Genomic DNA, 18,147 nt, shown 5'->3' on the forward strand with positions numbered 1-18,147 from the left:
CCCACGTCGGACTCCCGGTGCATGGAGCCTGCTTCTCCCTCTGCCTGTGTCTCTGCCTCTCTCTCTCTCTCTTTCTCTGTGACTATCATAAATAAGTAAAATTTTAAAAAAAAATTAAATGTCGTCCTATCTAACATGACATGACTTCCCTACACAGTGTATTATGCCAATAAAATATTTTTTAAAAAGTGTAAGATTTGTAGACTGAAAACTATAAAACACTGCTAAAAGAAAATAAAGATCTAAATATGCAGAGGGATGTATTGTTCATGGACTGGAAATCTTAATATTGCTAAGACATCAATATTATCCAAAGTAATCTACACATTCAATGCAATCCGTATCAAAATTCCAAGATTATTTTATGCAGAAATGGAAAAGCCAATCTAAAAATTTATATGGAATTGCAAGGGGCCATGAATAATAAAAAAAAAAAAGTCAAGAGAAAGATGAACAAAGTTGGAATACTCACATTTCTTGATTTAAAACTTACTGCAAAGATACAATAATCAAAATAGCATGAGACCAACAGGATAGCACCAACCATCCAGAAATAAATCCTATAAACCTATAGTTAATTGATTTCAACAAGGATGTCAAATCCATTCAATAAGGAATGAAGTCTCTTCAATGAATGGTGCCCGACAACTGGATTTTCACATGCGAAGTGAAACATGCGAAGCTAAACCCTTACCACTGGATTTGGTAATAGATTTTTAGGTCTAACAACAAAACCGCAAGCAACAAAAGAAAACATAAATTGAATTTAATCAAAATTTAAAACTTTGTGCATCGAAAGACATCAAGAAAATGAAATGACAAAATACAGAACTGGAAAAAATATCTGCAAATCATTATAACTGATAAAATGAATATCCAGATTATGAAAAAAAATCCCAAAACCCAACAACAATAAAAAAAAATCAAAAGCCCAATTTTTAAAAATGGGCACTAGATATTTCTCCAAAGAAAATATATAAATGGCCAATAAGTACATGAAAAGATCATTAGTCATTAGGGAAATGCAAATCAAAACCACAATGAGAACACTTCATACTTACTGTGGGATGATAATAATAATAATGAAAATAATAAGCATTGGCATGGACATGGAAAGCTGAATCCCTTGGACATTGCTGGTGGGAATGTAAAATGGTGCAGCAACTGTGGAAAATAGGTGACTCCCCAAAAGGTTAAATGTAGAATTACCATATGATCTAGCAACTCCACTCCTAGGCATATGCCCAAAAGTGGTGAAAACAGGGACACGGATACTTGTATGCCAACGTTCACTGCAGAATTATTCACAAGAGCCAAAAGAAAGAAAAATCCAATTATCCATCAACAGATAACTAGATAAATATAACATGGGTATATTATACAATGGAACCTTCCTCAACCATGAAAATGAAGTACCAGTACATGCTACAATATGGATGAAACTTGAAAATATTGGGCTAAGTGAAAGAAGCCAGACATAAAACTTCACATATTGTACAATTCTACTTTTATGATATGTCCACAATAGGCAAATCTAGAGACAGAAACCAGATTCATGGTTCCAGGGTATAGGTGAAGAAAGAACTGGGAAGTGTGGGGTTTCTTTTTGGAGTGAAAGATATATTCTGAAATTAGATAATGGTGATAGATGTATTAAACCCACAGAATTACACACTTTCAAAAGGTAAACTTTGTGATATGTGAATTCTACCTCAATAAAACTGCTGCTAAAGAAAAAAAATGTCCACACTAGACATAGGCTATCACTATGCCCCTCTTTCGAAGCAATAATAATAATGACACATAGTCAATCATTTATTTAAATTTCAACCTTTTGACTACAAGAGAGCCTCACTCCATTGAAGGTTATTTAAAGATACAATGAGTCCTTTTGCCTCGTTGCATCCGAAAGAGCAAGATGGGTCACCAGCAGCTCTACTGGAGCCACCCAAGGAAGTCTGGCCAGGGCTCTCGTTCTTGCCGTGTCTGTTCAAATCAGCATGGTCTGATCCGGAAATACGGCTTCAACATGTGCCGCCAGTGTTCCGTCAGTACGCCAAGAATATAGGCTTCATTAAGTTGAATTAAGTGAACTTCCTTGAATGGGTCATCCAAGATACCTACCTTAACTGCAGATGTCCAAGATACCTACTTTGATGCTGACTTATTGTACATAAAATAAAAATACTCCAATTATGAAAAAAAAATAAAGATACAATGAAAATCTGCTTTAGCTCAAACTTTCATTTGTACAGATATAGCAACAAATGCTGAACCTCTAAAAGGACTGGAGCTCAATCTCCCTGCATTGAGGTTATACTCAGGATAAAATAGAAACATTATTGATTTTATTTGAAAATTGCCTATTTACTACATCAACACAACAAAGTCTTATACAGCAGTAAAGGGTGAGCTGCACAATGATAAAGTCATACTTTTAAAATAAATATTCAGAAATTAAATGTGTCTTTTATATCAGGGTCAGTTCCACTACTATTCTCTTTTCTATATTCTGGATTAGATGAGATATATTTGAATATATAGAGACACATTTTCACACAATACACAGGAGAAAATCTTTACCTAATACTGCAAATTCATGACTAGAATCAGCACACCTGAGATCTAGTAGTTGTATCCTTGGGCAAGGCACCGGTCACTTCTCTATTGACCAACTTGTAATTTCTCAATGTACCATTTGCTAAGCAATAAAGTTCTCTCCCTAAATATCATAGCTTCCTAGTTGACATCTGGCATACTGAAAATTAAACTTAAATTTCACAAAGTTTCTTCTGCCTATATACTATCTTTCATGCATTATTACAGTTTTCTAAAAATGTAGTAAATCATCAAGGTAAAGATACTTTCAAGCTTTGAAGAAATCGTTCCATCACTGGGGATAACTTTTGGTAAAAATTTTGGTAATCTTACTACTTTACTGAGTTTGGTCCCTAAGACAGAGCATGGAAATGTGACTTTCTTGAATACATAAAAAGTGAATTATTTTTATTAAAATAAAAACAGTAAATACATCTGTTACAATTATTTAAGAAAAGCTGTGATCTCTTTAAAAAGAAATGCCAAAATGGCAATACCAACATCAAAGCATTTTTTTCCTATTATGTGTTCACTTTGAGGTCAATATTTTAATTGGAGTTACTTTAAATCCAATCAGAGGGGCTCAAGCTAACTCAGTTTGAAAGCTGGGGGAAAAATTAAACCTTATCATTCTTAATAGGACTTGGTGGTGGGTGGGGGCAGGCAGTATAATCTATTTCTACTAAAACACTAATAATACATTAGCAAAACTCTGTTAAGATGAAATTGGCACTATTTCTTTTAAACACTGAGTCAATAAACATCAGAATACACAATTAATTAGCCAAAGCAGACACATTTGTAAAGCTATACCTCTTGCGTACTATGTCAACCTTCAAAGAGCACAACTATTATGAACTTCCCAGGGCCAGGCAACATAATTTATTTTGATTTATTTTTCTGACTTAAGTCAGAAAATAGTACTAGTTCAAATTATCAGTATTGGTTTAAGACTTCACCCCCACCAAAAGTAGATTCTCCTATGATACATGGCAAGAGTATGAATTCTTAAAAGTACCAAGTTAAATAATGGCCAAGCTACTGTAATTTTTTTCTCAGTGACTTAAACGGTTCTCTTAAATTTTTTCTCAGTGACTTAAATGTGTGATTTAACTCAGTCTTATAAAAAATATAATTTACTGGCCATTTGCTCAGAATTACAATAACAGAATTACAAAAATAAGGGTACTGTGTTGCTGAACACCTGTGCCCCCTCCTTTTTGTCCAGCTGCCCATTTTTACAGGTAACACAAAGTAGGGATCAGAATGATTAAGTAATTTGTCTAAAGTCGTATAAATCATCAGCAATGGAGAAGACATAAATGATTGGCTCTCTTGCATTTTGTCATTCTGGTTTTCCACTGCAGCTCCCAGTAACTCAATAAAAATATATAGCAGCACTAAGAATATTTACCAGATATTGGTACCTGTCAACTTCATAATTTCTTTATGAAAGCACAAGAACAAGAAAACAAGAACTCAAGATCATTAAAATTCTGTTTTACACAACTATTATTTTCCTTAAATATAAGGAAATGTACATTTTTCTCTTCTAGTTTGAACTGATGATTTGTTCTACTCAAAGCACTTTTTTGGAGTAGAACACATGGTGCTGAATGTTCAGTCATCCGTGCTCAGGACTAGAGCCACTCATTAAAAGATTCTGCCTTCTCCCTCATCCATCTCAACTGTCACTTGAGCTACCAGTGGCTACTGGCCTCTACAGGTGACCAACTACCTATAGGAACAATCTTAACTTTTACTATCATAAAAAGCTAACCAAAATGAAACCAAACACAAAAAATGATACCTTGAGAAAGATGAGGACTATGCAATCCCTGCGTACTACTACTAAATAATCTAAAACAAGCATTTGTCATAACAACCACTCAAAATTTGTCTGCAACTTTCTGCATACTAGTTAACATACTACGTATGGTGTTTAATTCTTACTCATTGATGCCCTCTCAAGACACTACCATCTTTACATCATTATCTAGAGGAAGTTAAATTGTTTCTGCCCCAAATAAGTCTATGGTACCGTTGAATTAGCTGAAAAGATTTCTGTTAACCATTCACCCAGAGAACCACCTACCACACAGTAAATGTAATTCTCTGGGCTATTAATCTCATACAGTTTTACTTGTCTCCATGCTGAGCATCACAAAAGATGTTCTTTAACATTTGCCACACATGGAGATTTCTCCTATCTTTTTCAACACTGGAGCCCATCACATCAAGAAAATACAATGTACTGAGTAAACAGAGTTAAGTGAAATTTGCATTTATGCTTTGTCTAGATATCCTCAAGAAAAGATCTAAAATACTGAAATCAAAATGAATGGACCTATAGAAGGATGAACTCTTAATATCAGGTTTCAATGTACCATGTGTGGAAAAGGAATGAAGAGGCAATATCACCCCCACTTGGACAAACAATGACTGAGACACATTTTTTTTTAAAATCAAGCTTTCTTCACAATACTTAAAAATAATAACTGGTTCTCCAATCAATACATTTAGCATTATTAACACCAAAAGCTTAGATTATCAAACATAAGACAGAAATAGTTAAAATAACTAATGGCCCAGTACCAACTTGGAAAAAAAATTTCTACCTCTTCAGAAACAAAGTAGTTCTCAACCAGGATGATTTTGCCTCCCAAAACACATTTTTTTGTTGTTACAACTGCAGTGGTGGGGAGGCGGGGATGCTACTGGACTGGCATCTGGTATGTAGAGGCCAGGGATGCTGATGTACATTCTAGTCTGCATAAGAGTGTCCACAATGAAGAATTATCTAGCCCCAAATGTTGATTGCACCAAGGCTGAGAAGAAATCCTGAGGAATGTAACCCACAGTAGTAATACAGTCTCCACTTTTTTAAGTTGGTGAAGTGAAGGAGATCCATTTTGAGTAGTACTAAAAAGACTACAAAACAGTGACAATAAAAAGGCCATTTTGGAGGATTACTCCCAAAGGATACAATTTAGAGAAAGTAGTCTTTATAAAGTAGCATCATTAAAAAACAAAACAAAACAAAAACAAACTATAGAACTGTTCCAAACAGGAGTTTACTATTATTTCATAAATTAAGTTATTAGAAGAAAATTTCCTTGAGGTGCCTGGGTGGCTAAGTTAGTTAAGCATCAAACTCTTGATCTCAGCTCAGGTCTTGATCTCAGGGTCCTGAGTTCAAGCCCTGCACTCAGCTCCACATCAGCATGGAGCCTACTAAGAAAGAAAGCGAGAGAAAGAAAAATTTCCTTTCTATCAGTTCTAAGAAATAAGCCCATTGAGGACACAAGTTTGAAACAATGATTGCAATCTCCAACAGTCACTTAATTAACCTAGCCACAGATGCTAAAGATATTAAAAAATGTATATACATAAACATGAGAAAAGGGCAAGCCTCCCAGAAACTGAAAAAACAAACATTTTTAATTCATGCCTTCTGCTCAGCCTATAAGAATTTGGCTTTTAACACTCATCAAAAGCAGTTTCTGAGAACCAGAGGTTGAAAGAAGAAAAAAACAAGGAATGTAAAAGTCAGGAAAGCATTTGTCAGATTACTGTCAGAGACCTTTGTGAGGATGACACCTTTATCCTCTGCAATACATATCCCTAGAGCGATTCACTTGGCTTCAGGATTACAGCCACTGAAGGTAATTTAGTACATTTTTACCTTTTTGCACATCACTATTGTCAATTGCTGACTGTGAGCTTGTTCTGTGCAGATTACTATGTTAAGGCAACTGCCAACATTGCTTCAATTACTACAACTGTGTTTTCTTCCTCTCTTATTTATCAACTTTAAATGATGAGCTTAAAAAAATGCTTTTCCAAAGAGTCTGAACACTCAGAAGTATTAAAATAGTCCTGAAAGTGAAAAATTTGGGGTACAATTTTTAGGTTTCCTCTTAAAACATGTCAATAATCACAGCTGTTCTTAAAATTCAAGTATGGTCCTCAACAAAATGGCTAACATTATTATTTTTCATGAGTCATTACTAATTTAGAAGCTAAAAGTAATTCTAATTGAGTGAATCTGCCTAGGAGAGATAAAAATTATCTCTCAAAACTGTAGTCAGGGATATTAGGGTTTTCAAAAAGGTAACCTCAAATTATTTATTTATTAATCAAAATACTCCTTCAACTTAAAGTCCTGCTTAAAAGATTTGTTTTTGTGGGGTTTCTTGGTATGGGTTTGTTTTGTTGTTTTGTTTTTAGTTTATTTTGCGATTCCTTTAAATTGCTCTGGACTCCATCAATAGGCCCAGCTGTTAAATTCAGGAGCAATGACAACAAATCCCTTGGCAAACAACTGCTGAGCATGAGACCCTTTCTTTAGAATATCAGAGATAGTTGACAAAAAAGGGCCATACCAAATGCCCTTTCAAAATTCCATTAAGAAGCTGAACAGAAATAAACACATTTATATACATCCTTTTTTTCCCATTTATATACATCTTAAAGCAAATTATAATTCTACCCTCCAGTGGATCCTGCTTGGTTATAAAATTAAAAATCCAACAATTCTGAAAAACAGTGAGATAGTGTTACAGATGATGAGAAATGATGAGAAATGATCCTCACTTAATCAAGTGCAAAGTGGGAAAAACTGGTTCTATTATCCAGAGATTATCAGGTACCTGATAAACCTTTTAAGAAGACAGACTGAAAGAACCAAGTGTCATTGTACATAAGCCTGTAGAACTTCATGTGCTTTTACTTCCCTGGCTTTAGCAATTGTAAGATGGTCAATTTTTAAGTTAAACATGTACTCTTGAACCATAACCCCTTCTCTTTAAAGATGATTTTTCTTGGATCTCAGAAAGAATCTTCTGAACCTTATCTACAGTGTTGGCAGATTGGTCTCTCAAATACCTCAATTCTATCTTATTTTTCTGAAATCAAATGACTTTTGTGTTACCTCTATTGAAATTAGGGCAGGTAACTTAACAGCTTGAAGTGAATATGCTCACATGTAAGAGATGTTTCCCTTTACAGCATCTACAAATCTCACTCAATAAGTGACAATGTAGCAAAATCTCATCCATCTTGGGTCTTAGATCATTAATAAAATTCAAAATGTAGGCTAATAGTCTCATAGTTCTTTCTCTTTTCAATCACCCACCTTATTTTTTAACATGAGTCATTAAATGTTCTCAATATATTTTAACTCATTTTAAGACCAACTTTGGGCTATAATTTATATACTACTCTTTAAAATAGAAGCCATACTCATAGAACAGTTTTTCATTCATCTAACAACAAAAGTCCTCAAGTTTCACCTCCTTTTAAACTGAAGTGATAAACGTTTTATTCATGGAAAACAAGCTACATCCTTTTAAAGGAAATCACTATTGCTGTGTAGAGATATAGAAACAGACCACTTTCCCCACCCCAGCTTTTCACATGCAAAAATGAACCTCAAAATCTTTAGGGGAAAAAATCATCATAAAATTACAATACAATGGTCTTCCAGTTAACAAATGCTCACTTAAAAAAATAAAAAAGATTTTTCACCCAAGTGAACGGTCCTGAAATACCTAAGAAATATAAACTGGCTTTATGTTCTCTTTCCCTCTGTCCTTAGACTTCAATTTCCACCTTTTATGGAAAGGAAATAAACAACCAGCTTCCTGTTCAATCACTAGCTTACAGCCAGTCTTTTACACATCATAGAACACAACCCGCCTCCTCCTTTACTTCTCTCAAACGTCTCTTATCTTAATTTAAACTTGTTGAAATATGAGACCATTTTACCACACTAATGCTTTTCTATGAAATTTATCTTAATGTTAAGAATGCAAGAAACATCAAAATGTCGGTAAATTATTTCTTATTCCTAAAATGTTTAAATTATTTACATACTGAAGACTAAGCACCGGTGAAAGTGAAAACTGGATTTGCCAAAAGCTAAAAATATTGAAATTTATAGGAAATGGCTTAATCTTCTGTTCTTACTATTGTATACAACTAGAAAAAAGGGCCTCCCACATACTCTCCTTCCTATTCTAGTTTCATGAAATGTAAAATGGCTAAAATGTCTATCAATTAAAAGGATTACCTTTTTTAAAAAAAACTAAATATTACTTTAACCCTATACTTTCCTTTAAAAATGGGATGCCTTAGAAAAACTAAGTTAGACAAATTCTTTTGTGCTTGGATGAACAACAGGAAAGCAAAGCCTCCAGGCCTTTGGGGAGGAACCTAGTCCCTGCAGCCGGCTCTGATGTGCTTGGGAGATAAGGCTCCATAGTGACACTTAAGGAAAGGCCTGTTCACATTTGAATTTCTGCATTCCTCAAGAACAATTCATGGCAATAACTAACTTTGCAGAAGAGCTACATGAAAGCTTTGGCCAATGAATGAGGGTCATCTGCTCTTTATCACAAGGGTAAACCTCATCCTGGCCAGTTTCTAACCTTTTAACCCTGTGAATTCCTAATTTACACATGAATAATGGAATTCTTGCCTAGAGAGCAACTTTCAGCTTCTAGTTCCTAAGTTTAGAAACCAGGACTTGATTGCCTATGTGTTAAAAACTCTAAAACTTGCAGAGATTAAAGTTTTAGATTTTTAAAGGCTATATTATTACACTTCTGAAACAAAGATATGTTTGCTGACAAATCTTTGATCAGGAAATAAAAACAACATACTTGCACCCTGCTGCTATCAGTAACTAGGAGAGAACTAGCTTTTTTAAAAAAGCAAAACAGAATGTCCACTTAATGCCTATTCTCTTCCTGTTTAATATGTATAACATCTTTACCCTGAACATAGGATAAAGTCATTTGAGCCTATGTCATTGGACATTGCTTTTTAAGTACTTAAACTAACTTTGTGAGTTCAGAATCTCTAAGTCTCATATTTCTAAAGAAAAATCTAAAACTATGCATTTTAAATCTGTAATACTGAATGCAATTTCCTAGCAAAATATCTCCACAGAGTTCAATAAAACATGTGCCTATGAAAAGTGTGGCCCCTACAACTGAGTACAGTTGACATGTAGCAGCCATGTCTACATATTTTCACTAAAATTAAGCTCTTGATACTAATTATATGAAAACTACTTCACCACAACAGTCTTCAAAACTATCATATCTAATAATTATCCATAATTTTTACAGTTACACAAATCTAAGGACTCTAAAAAAGCCATACTAACCTTTGTTTCACTGTTAATAACACTTATCATACTATACAGACTTTAAAGCTCTATGTGTTTTCAAGGCATTTCTGGGTACCCTAGAATTTTGTCAGGCTTCTAAGGAGGTCCCGGAAATAATGTGTGGTCATGATAAATGCTTCATCCTTTCAAGGCCCATCTGCCCTCCTCCACCTTTCTATCCTGCTCCTCTTCTCTCCAGCAAAGAAATACAAGCTACAATTCCTGGGTATGAAACATTTTCCACAATCCTGAAAAGGTGACAAAGTTACAACTCTATACAACAACTTTATGTTAAAATTAAATGAACAGAACAAAGGCATTAAAAGCACACTATCTTGAAAACACAGAAAAACCGTAAGTCAACAACAACAAAATGATTTTTGGCCAGTGATTATGGCAAAAAAAAAAAAAACCAAAAAACAAAAACGTTTATCAGAAATTTTCTCAGGTTTTTGCCATTCTTGAGGGGGGAGCATAGAACTGGAAACATTTCTACTTTTCTGATATATTTCTTTTTTTTTTTTTTTATGATAGTCATACACAGAGAGAGAGAGGCAGAGACACAGGCAGAGGGAGAAGCAGGCTCCATGCATCGGGAGCCCGACGTGGGATTCGATCCCGGGTCTCCAGGATCGCGCCCTGGGCCAAAGGCAGGCACCAAACTGCTGCGCCACCCAGGGATCCCTTTTCTGATATATTTCAATGTTAAACTATCTTTGCTTGCAACTTATTTCTACAATTAATCATTACTGTACAAATAAATTAATAACATGATGGTAGCATAAATATGGTCATACACTGTTAAAAGAGTCAAAGTCACTTAGAAAACCCCTGCCAATGGCTTCCTAAATTTCACCTGTGTAGACTATTTCCTAAATAGTCTGAAGAAACTATTTCCTAAAGATTATGTCTTTATCTCAAGAGATCCCTCTTCCTATTGTTCATCCTGTAAATGATCAATTTGTCAGGATAGCACAAAATCTATCTTTTGTGGATTAACAAAAGAATGTAGCTAGAATACTTGTAAAAACTATTTTTAAGATACAGTTGTTGTGGTTTTAAGATTTGCATTGTCTATTGTCATCTTAAGTGTTGCGTGTTTGATCCCCTGGAGAGATGGAAAACCTCAGTGGGAACAAGGGTTGCCCATTCATCCTAGGCCCATCTTTACATTCAACAGTTATCAGGTCAACCACCAAGCACTGGATCACTTGGACAAATGGCTGATCTGATGGGGCTGTTAATACAAAGGAAATCATTAGACAGCAAACTTTATGACAACTGGAATAAAAGACGCAGATCTGGTTTAAATCCATTAGGCATAATATGGAAATGGCCTTAACCTCTTTCTCTCCCAGCAGAAAAAGGCTAGGAATACTTCAAAGGCTTGAGAGTTACTGACCAATGCCCTCTCAACAATTAAAAGGCAACAGGAGTGATCTTAAAGCACTCAGGGAAATGGAAGGTTGGGCTATAAGAAAGAGTTAGCACTCAAAGGCCACATCTACAAAGCAGAAAGATTTGCTTGTGATTTTTAAATTTTAATTGTTAATTTATGAAAGATGAGATTTTAGAACTTTCATTGCATTAGCCAAACTTTTACACCAAACTCTTGCTCATACACTTGTAAATTTATACAAAGCCGCTTCTACAGGTTTGGGTGTTTGAAATCTTTTTTTAAAAAAGATTTTATGTATTTACTCATGAGAGACAGAGACGAGAGACAGAGACAGAGACAGAGAGAGAGAGAGAGGCAGAGACACAGGCAGAGGGAAAAGCAAGCTCCATGCAGGGATCCGGATGTGGGACTCAGTCCTGGGTCTCCAGGATCACGACCTGGGCCAAAGGCAGAGACGCTCAACCACTGAGCCACCCAGTCATCCCTAGGTGTTTGAAATCTAACTTGACTTTCCTTCTCAATCATTCATTTAAATTTATATTTTTTTCTTAGATTTTTCTGCATGCCTACCAACTACTACCTCCAGGAAAATTCTTTATGTTCGTGTGATGTGATTTTTAGAGTTAGCACACAGTGAATCACAAAATCATTAAAACATAGCAATGAAAAGTATCAAACAATGAAGAATTTATACACTTACTTGACAAGGTAAGATGTGCTTTTTGACTAAGAATGGCTCCATATTTGTTCATTGCCAAGCACTGATAAAAGCCTTCATCAGACTGCTCTCCTCGCTTGCCTTCCACTTCATTGATGTATAAAGAGCCGTTAGACAGAACCTGGATCCGTTTATTTTCAGACACTTTTGCTCCATTTTTCAACCATGTGACCTTAATAGGAACTTCTCCATGAGCCTGGCAATCTAAAATGACTGGGTCCTTTCTTGTGACAGTTACATCCTGTGGTTCTTTTATAAAAAACAGTTCACTAAAGCACCACACTCCTATAAGGAAAAAGGGGGGGGGGGGAGGCATATCCAGAATTATAGGTATAAAGCCATTTCTTAACACATAATTGTAAAACATATTCAGGGTGTAGCATGACAAAGTTTAAGAAACTATATTAGTTAACTGATAAACATCTTAATAAACCAATCTAAGTTTCAGCAAAACTTTTCAACAAATCAGAAAGAACATCTTCAACATTTATCTAAAAGCACAGGGAAGATTTCATGATCTTATGCCTTCTAAGAATCCAGTTCTCAAGCTTCTTGCTACAGTATCAAAATCATCAGGAAAACTCATGAGCACAAGCTGTTTGCTACTTTTACAAGCTTGTCAAAAAGAGCTTGAACAGAGTAAGTCGTAAAAGTCTAATTTTACAAGAAATCATTAGCAAAACTCCAACTCTGTGAACAAGCAAGTTTATTTCTTTGTCCCTTGAAGTGTTTTGGGTTCCCTGGCACCTACTCCTTTGGGAAGTGCATTTATCTTTCGTGACAAATTACAAGTTTGCATTTTTATATCTGTCCTTTACTGCAAGGACTCTGCCTCCTCTCCTTGAAAGAGATCAATTTACTTAATTTCTGCAGAGTAAGGTAGGTATTTAATGGACAAACAGTTGACTCTGAAATGTTGGTAACTCTTGCTGATTGTACTCAGTGGGTGATCGGATTAGAAAACATTTATTTCCTCTTTCTTTCTTTCTTCTTTTCTTTTCTTTTCTTTCTTTTTTCTTTTTAGAACTACTAACTGCTGGAAAGAAATGTGTGACTAAATTGGTCCTTACTATCTAATAGGGATAGGAGATTGCTTTATCAACCAATACCCATTTTTATCAGAGCAGAGGAAAGGTTTTACTCTAAGCATACCCATCGCCCTGGTCCCTGCCAGGAAAAAGCATCCGATGACTGCCTAATACCCTGTCACCTCCTGTACTGTGCGCAAAGGCCACCTAAAGTCTGGCATATTGATTGGGGAGTGTTAGAGGAGTTTGGGAACATTTCATCTTCCTTATGATGTTCTAAATACATGACTACAAATTCCCGGGACTGATCTGCTTCTCATCAAGGCAGGTCCTCGGAAACCTCACACACTAGCCGCACTCCCCCGCTCGGGCTGCGGACTTCTAACACATGCCCAGGGCGACGGGAGGACCCTCACAGCCTCGCGCTGCGAGGACCACTCCGGAAGGCGCCCATTGTGTTTCCGAGTCACATCTGACTTTGATCCTTTTCTCATGTTAACAGAAAACCAACTCCTCCTGCAAAGATGAAAGTCCGGGGTTTGTAATCTGTAAATAAATAAAATAACCCCTTCTCCTGAACATCTCTCCTCCACGCCCCCCCCCCCCCCCCGCAATCGTCACATCCACCTTACACTTTTTTTTTTTTAATCTCTTTGAAGATAAACCAATGCAGGGATCCCTGGGTGGCGCAGCGGTTTGGCGCCTGCCTTTGGCCCAGGGCGCGATCCTGGAGACCCAGGATCGAATCCCACATCAGGCTCCCGGTGCATGGAGCCTGCTTCTCCCTCTGCCTGTGTCTCTGCCTCTCTCTCTCTCTCTCTCTGTGACTATCATAAATAAATAAAAATTAAAAAAAAAAAACTTAAAAAAAAAATAAATAAATAAACCAATGCAGATGCAAACGAGAAAAAAAAATTAGTTCACCCAAGTTTGCATAAGGCTAACCTGAAGTTTGGAGGAATCTTCACATTGGTACACACCTCAGGGCCTGCTTCAAAATTCAAAATACCTGGAGGGGGGTTTGCGGAGGGGGGGGTTCCTATGTAAATACTTCCTTTTAAGCTCTGGGGACCTTTCTCCCCTCCGGGGCACACACTGGCCACGCACCTTCCAGTCTTCTTGCCTTCCCCATTCCACCCCTCCCTTCTCCTCCTCTTTTGATCCGGATCCGAGAAAACGCGGGCACTAGGGGTGCTGCCCTGGACTCTGGTTCACCTAGTCTCTCCCCTGCCCGAAAATGCGTATGTGTGGTCGGGGTGGGGGAACCCCGCTGCAAAAGGGGAAGCCGCGAGAAGCCGCGGCGCCCCCTGCGTGGCGAGGCTGCCACTAAGGAAACAATATAAATAAAGCCACGTGCGCCGCGGCGGCCGGGGCGGGAGGGCGGAGGGAGGGAGGCGGGCGGGCGGCGCGGAGCCGGGGCTGGCCGCCGAGGCGAGGACGCGGCCGGAGCCCGGACAATGGCGCGAGGAGAAAGGGGGGAGAGTGGACAGCGGGCGCCACGGCCACGCAGCCTGCCCCTCGGGGCGCGCAGCGCGGAGGCGCGGGTGCGGGGGCCGCGCCCCCCGGAGCCCCCGCGGAGCCCCCGGGCCGCTCAGCCTCCAGCAGCGGCTCCCTGCCGGCCGCGGGAGGGGGCAGGGTCCGGCGGTCCGCTCGCCGCCGAGGACCCGGCAGCCCCCCAGCAGCCCCCCCCCCCCCGCCGCTCCCTCCTTCCCAGCCCACTCGCGCCTGCTCCAGCCCCACAGGCGCACAAGGAACGCAGGAGAAAGCGCGCCCACCTGGAGCGGAGCCGAGGAGCAGCAGGAGCAGGAGCGCGCGGAGCAGCATCCCTGGCGGCCGCGGCCGGGCGAGGGGTCGCAGAGAAGGCGCCATTCAGCGGGGCCGCGCGGGCATGCTCCCCGGCCGCCCCCCGCCCCGCCGCCCCGCCGCCGCCCCCGGGCTCCCCGCGCCCCCGCTGCACGCGCGCAGCCTGGGCTTCCCGCTCGCGCTCCGGCGTGGCCTGGCCTGGCCTGGCGGGCGGCGGGCTCTGCGGCCGCGGAGAGGCCGGCGCACGGACACCCGCTCGCGGGAGGCGGGGGGCGGGCGGCCCGAGAGTCCGGCCCGGGGGCGGAGTGAGGCGGCGGCTGCGGGGGGCGGGGGCGGGGGCGCGGGCGGCGGAGTGGACGGCGCCGCTGCCGGCCCGGGGACTACTTTCTACATCTGGCCCCTGGTCTGGGGACCGCGAGGTCGGCGCGGCCGGCGGAGGGAGACGCCGGGAGGGGGCCCCGGGCGGCCCCGCGGGGAGGGGGCGGGCCCCGCCGGACAATGCACCTGGGGGTCAAGCCCCGGCTGAGGGTCCCCGGCCCGCGGCCCCGCCCCCGTCGAGGACGGAGCCACAAAGGCCGAGCCCCGCGGCCCGGGCTGCCCGGGGCCCCTCTCCCCCCGCGCGCTTGGGATTCGGGGAAGGAGGGGGCGCGGCGGGGGAGGGATGGTGCTGAGAGACGCGGAGAGGCCGGAGACTTTTCCCCTGATGGCCCCTGCCCATCCCCCGCCTCGCCTCGCACGCCGAGGCCCTGCGGAGGGAAGACGGCCTCTGCCCGCTCCGGGGATGTGTCAGCCGGGCCGGAGGCATCTCCCGGGCTGAGCCCCACATCTGGGCACGCGCGGCTCTTGCCCTCCCCGCCCGCGGGCAGATACAGCCCTGGCTTGGAAACACCTCCCGAAGGATTCGCCGAGCCGCTCCGTGAATCACCTTTGGGGGAGACGTTTTCTTATGTTGGCCAAGTTACTCGAGCTCTTTATTTCGTGAGAACGGTGCGCGCAGAAGGGCCCTGTCCTAACAGTCGAGGCGAGATCAGGGGATTTCTGGGTTCTCTGCGCTTGCCTGGGGGGAGCCAGGCTTTCATAGGATACCTGGTTAGAAGTTCAACGGACCGGGACAGACAGAAATGTTATTAATTTGTTCACATCCCTTAAAATTAAGGATAACAAGAGGAGTTAAAAGGTACATTTATTTTTTTAAAAAATGCAATCAGGTTGCTGAACATACATGGATCATAGCATTTCCATGTGGATTAGCATTCGCTAATCCAAAACTAAATCTGTGTATGGCACATGATGAGGGCCCAGGCTACAAGCTCTCCTTAATGAAAGCTGCCGACAGAAATCTAGCTTTTGTCACTGACATCCACACACTGCCTTCAGCATGCTCCCCAAATCCTCCTTATGAGAAAAGGGTTGGGGGGTGGTGTGAGGGAGACCAACCGTTTTAGAACATCTGCTGGGAGGGCAGCACTACCTTCTCCGGAAGCTTTCTCTAAGGATCAGCCTGTTTAACAATTCTAGCCCATGTTCCAACAGTAATACCCTTGGCTATACTGCCTCCAAGACCTTACTTAAAATTTAGATGCATAGAATTATTTCTAAGCAACAGAATAAAGGTTCATGGAAAGGGAAAAATGTTGAGGTAATAAAATGAGATACTTGCAAGAATGTTTTGAGTATCTGATAAATTTACACCGATTTACATGACGTTCTTAACTGTGCGCCTAAATTCTCTAATTGTATGACATTCTTCTTCCTCTTGACTCCCCCTTCTCCCAGTTTCCTTTCAATTGACCCTAAGTGCTCATATTTCCTGCATAAGAATTGCTAATAAGATGCTTTTATACTCTCTTTCTTGGATAAATCAGTAGAATAAAGGCTGGGGGAGGGGAGAGATAAGCTAGAAAGCAGGGGAAGAACTTTTTTTTTAATTGCCACTTTGCCTTCCTTTAGCATTTTAATTGATCATAGAAGCCTTTGATTCTTACAGGATGGCTTTGCATGTTGAGTTGCATTGGAGATAGCATTGCATCGAATATGAAATAAAATATGTGATGTGTATATACATACATATATATAATGTGCTGAGATTAAACAATTGTATGGAACTTTTCTGATCCATTTACAATCTCATGTTAGGTGGTAATAAACTTACTCTGATGATGTAATTATACCATATTACATAAAATTTGCAGAATACCCAAGGTTACTCATTAGTAAGTGTGGTAGCTGGGAACCAGAATTCATGTGTTCTGATTTGTTGTCCTTTCTACTATATAATCCTTTTGGCCTTCAATTTAAACTATTTTTTCCTTTTTTTCCCTTAAATATTTATTTGAGGTGGGGAGGGGCAGAGGGAAAGGGAGAGAGAATCCTCAAGCAAACTCTCTGCTGAGTGTGGAGACCGACTTGGGGCTTGATCTCAGTACCCCCTGAGATCATGACCTGAGCCGAAATCAAGAGTTGGCCGCTTAACTGACTGAGCAACCCAGGTGTCCCCTCTTTCTCTTTTATTTTTTTTAACACCTATATCCTGTTGACTCCAGAATTATAACATACTTCTTTAAATAACACAGTACATATCTTCTTGGACAGGTATGTTTTCTTTCATGTATAATACTTATATCATGTACCAGGAATGTATAAACTACTTAAGGGCTCATTACACAGTTCTCAAATGCTCCATAGATTCCAGTATAGGACCTTACATTTGGTAGTAACCCTGTGGTGATGAAAGGCAGGTTTTTTACTGTCTCACAGACTAGAGTTCAAATTTCAATATTTTGTAGATACGTTATTGTCTCAGATCTCATCTATTTAATGGGAATAAGTGTAATACCAGTGGGCTGCTATGATATAATGCATGCAAAGTACCTGTGTGTAATAAGTAAAAATTTCCAAGAGTGATAAATCTTTGTCCTTTCAGAGTGGGGTTAAATTTTAAATATTTATGTTTTTAAGAGTCAAATCTGATTAATTTGTTTGGTGACTGCACTGATGGTGACTCTAATTATTTCTTTCAAAAGTTCCTAAATTGGTCCTGAAAGAGGTAGGAAGTGCCTAGTTGTTTGATCTCCAAAGTTATCCCCTTGAAAGATAAATCCCATTGAGATAAACAACTATCTAAACTCTATTTCTATTTTGATTTCACATGCTAAAACAAGAAAAATTACTTTTGGGCTGAAAAGAGTAGAGCCTATGTAGTTGAGAACTGAAATCTGAGGGCAAGTTTAAAAAAAAAAAAAAAAGGAATTGGTGTTTCCTTAAGTAAATTCAAGTTACCTAACCCAACTTTTGGGGGGGGGTGGGGAATCACATAACTTCACCCATCAAGTTATGAGGCTATACCAAATGAGCTTCAAGCTCTCTGATGTCTGAACATCAATCTGGTTCCATGGAATCTTCTTATAACCTTGTGTATGTTTGT

At 40.0% G+C, this 18,147-nt stretch overlaps 1 protein-coding gene and 1 pseudogene across 1 annotated transcript in view; one reads left to right on the plus strand and one right to left on the minus strand.

The window, feature by feature from the left end:
• Window positions 1-14,827, minus strand: part of PRTG (protogenin) — a 126,605-nt gene extending 111,778 nt beyond the window's left edge. The window contains exons 1-2 of the mRNA XM_077881187.1: window positions 14,696-14,827; window positions 11,875-12,177 (exon numbers count right to left, since the gene is read on the minus strand). Coding sequence (XP_077737313.1) covers window positions 11,875-12,177; window positions 14,696-14,789 — 397 coding nt within the window. The 5' untranslated portion in view covers window positions 14,790-14,827. The remainder of the gene's footprint in view (window positions 1-11,874; window positions 12,178-14,695) is intronic.
• Window positions 1,871-2,200, plus strand: LOC144302812 (small ribosomal subunit protein uS14 pseudogene; annotated as a pseudogene).
• Window positions 14,828-18,147: the final 3,320 nt, after the last annotated feature.

Source organism: Canis aureus, chromosome 32, assembly GCF_053574225.1.
Source record: "Canis aureus isolate CA01 chromosome 32, VMU_Caureus_v.1.0, whole genome shotgun sequence".
Taxonomy (NCBI): Eukaryota; Metazoa; Chordata; class Mammalia; order Carnivora; family Canidae; genus Canis; species Canis aureus.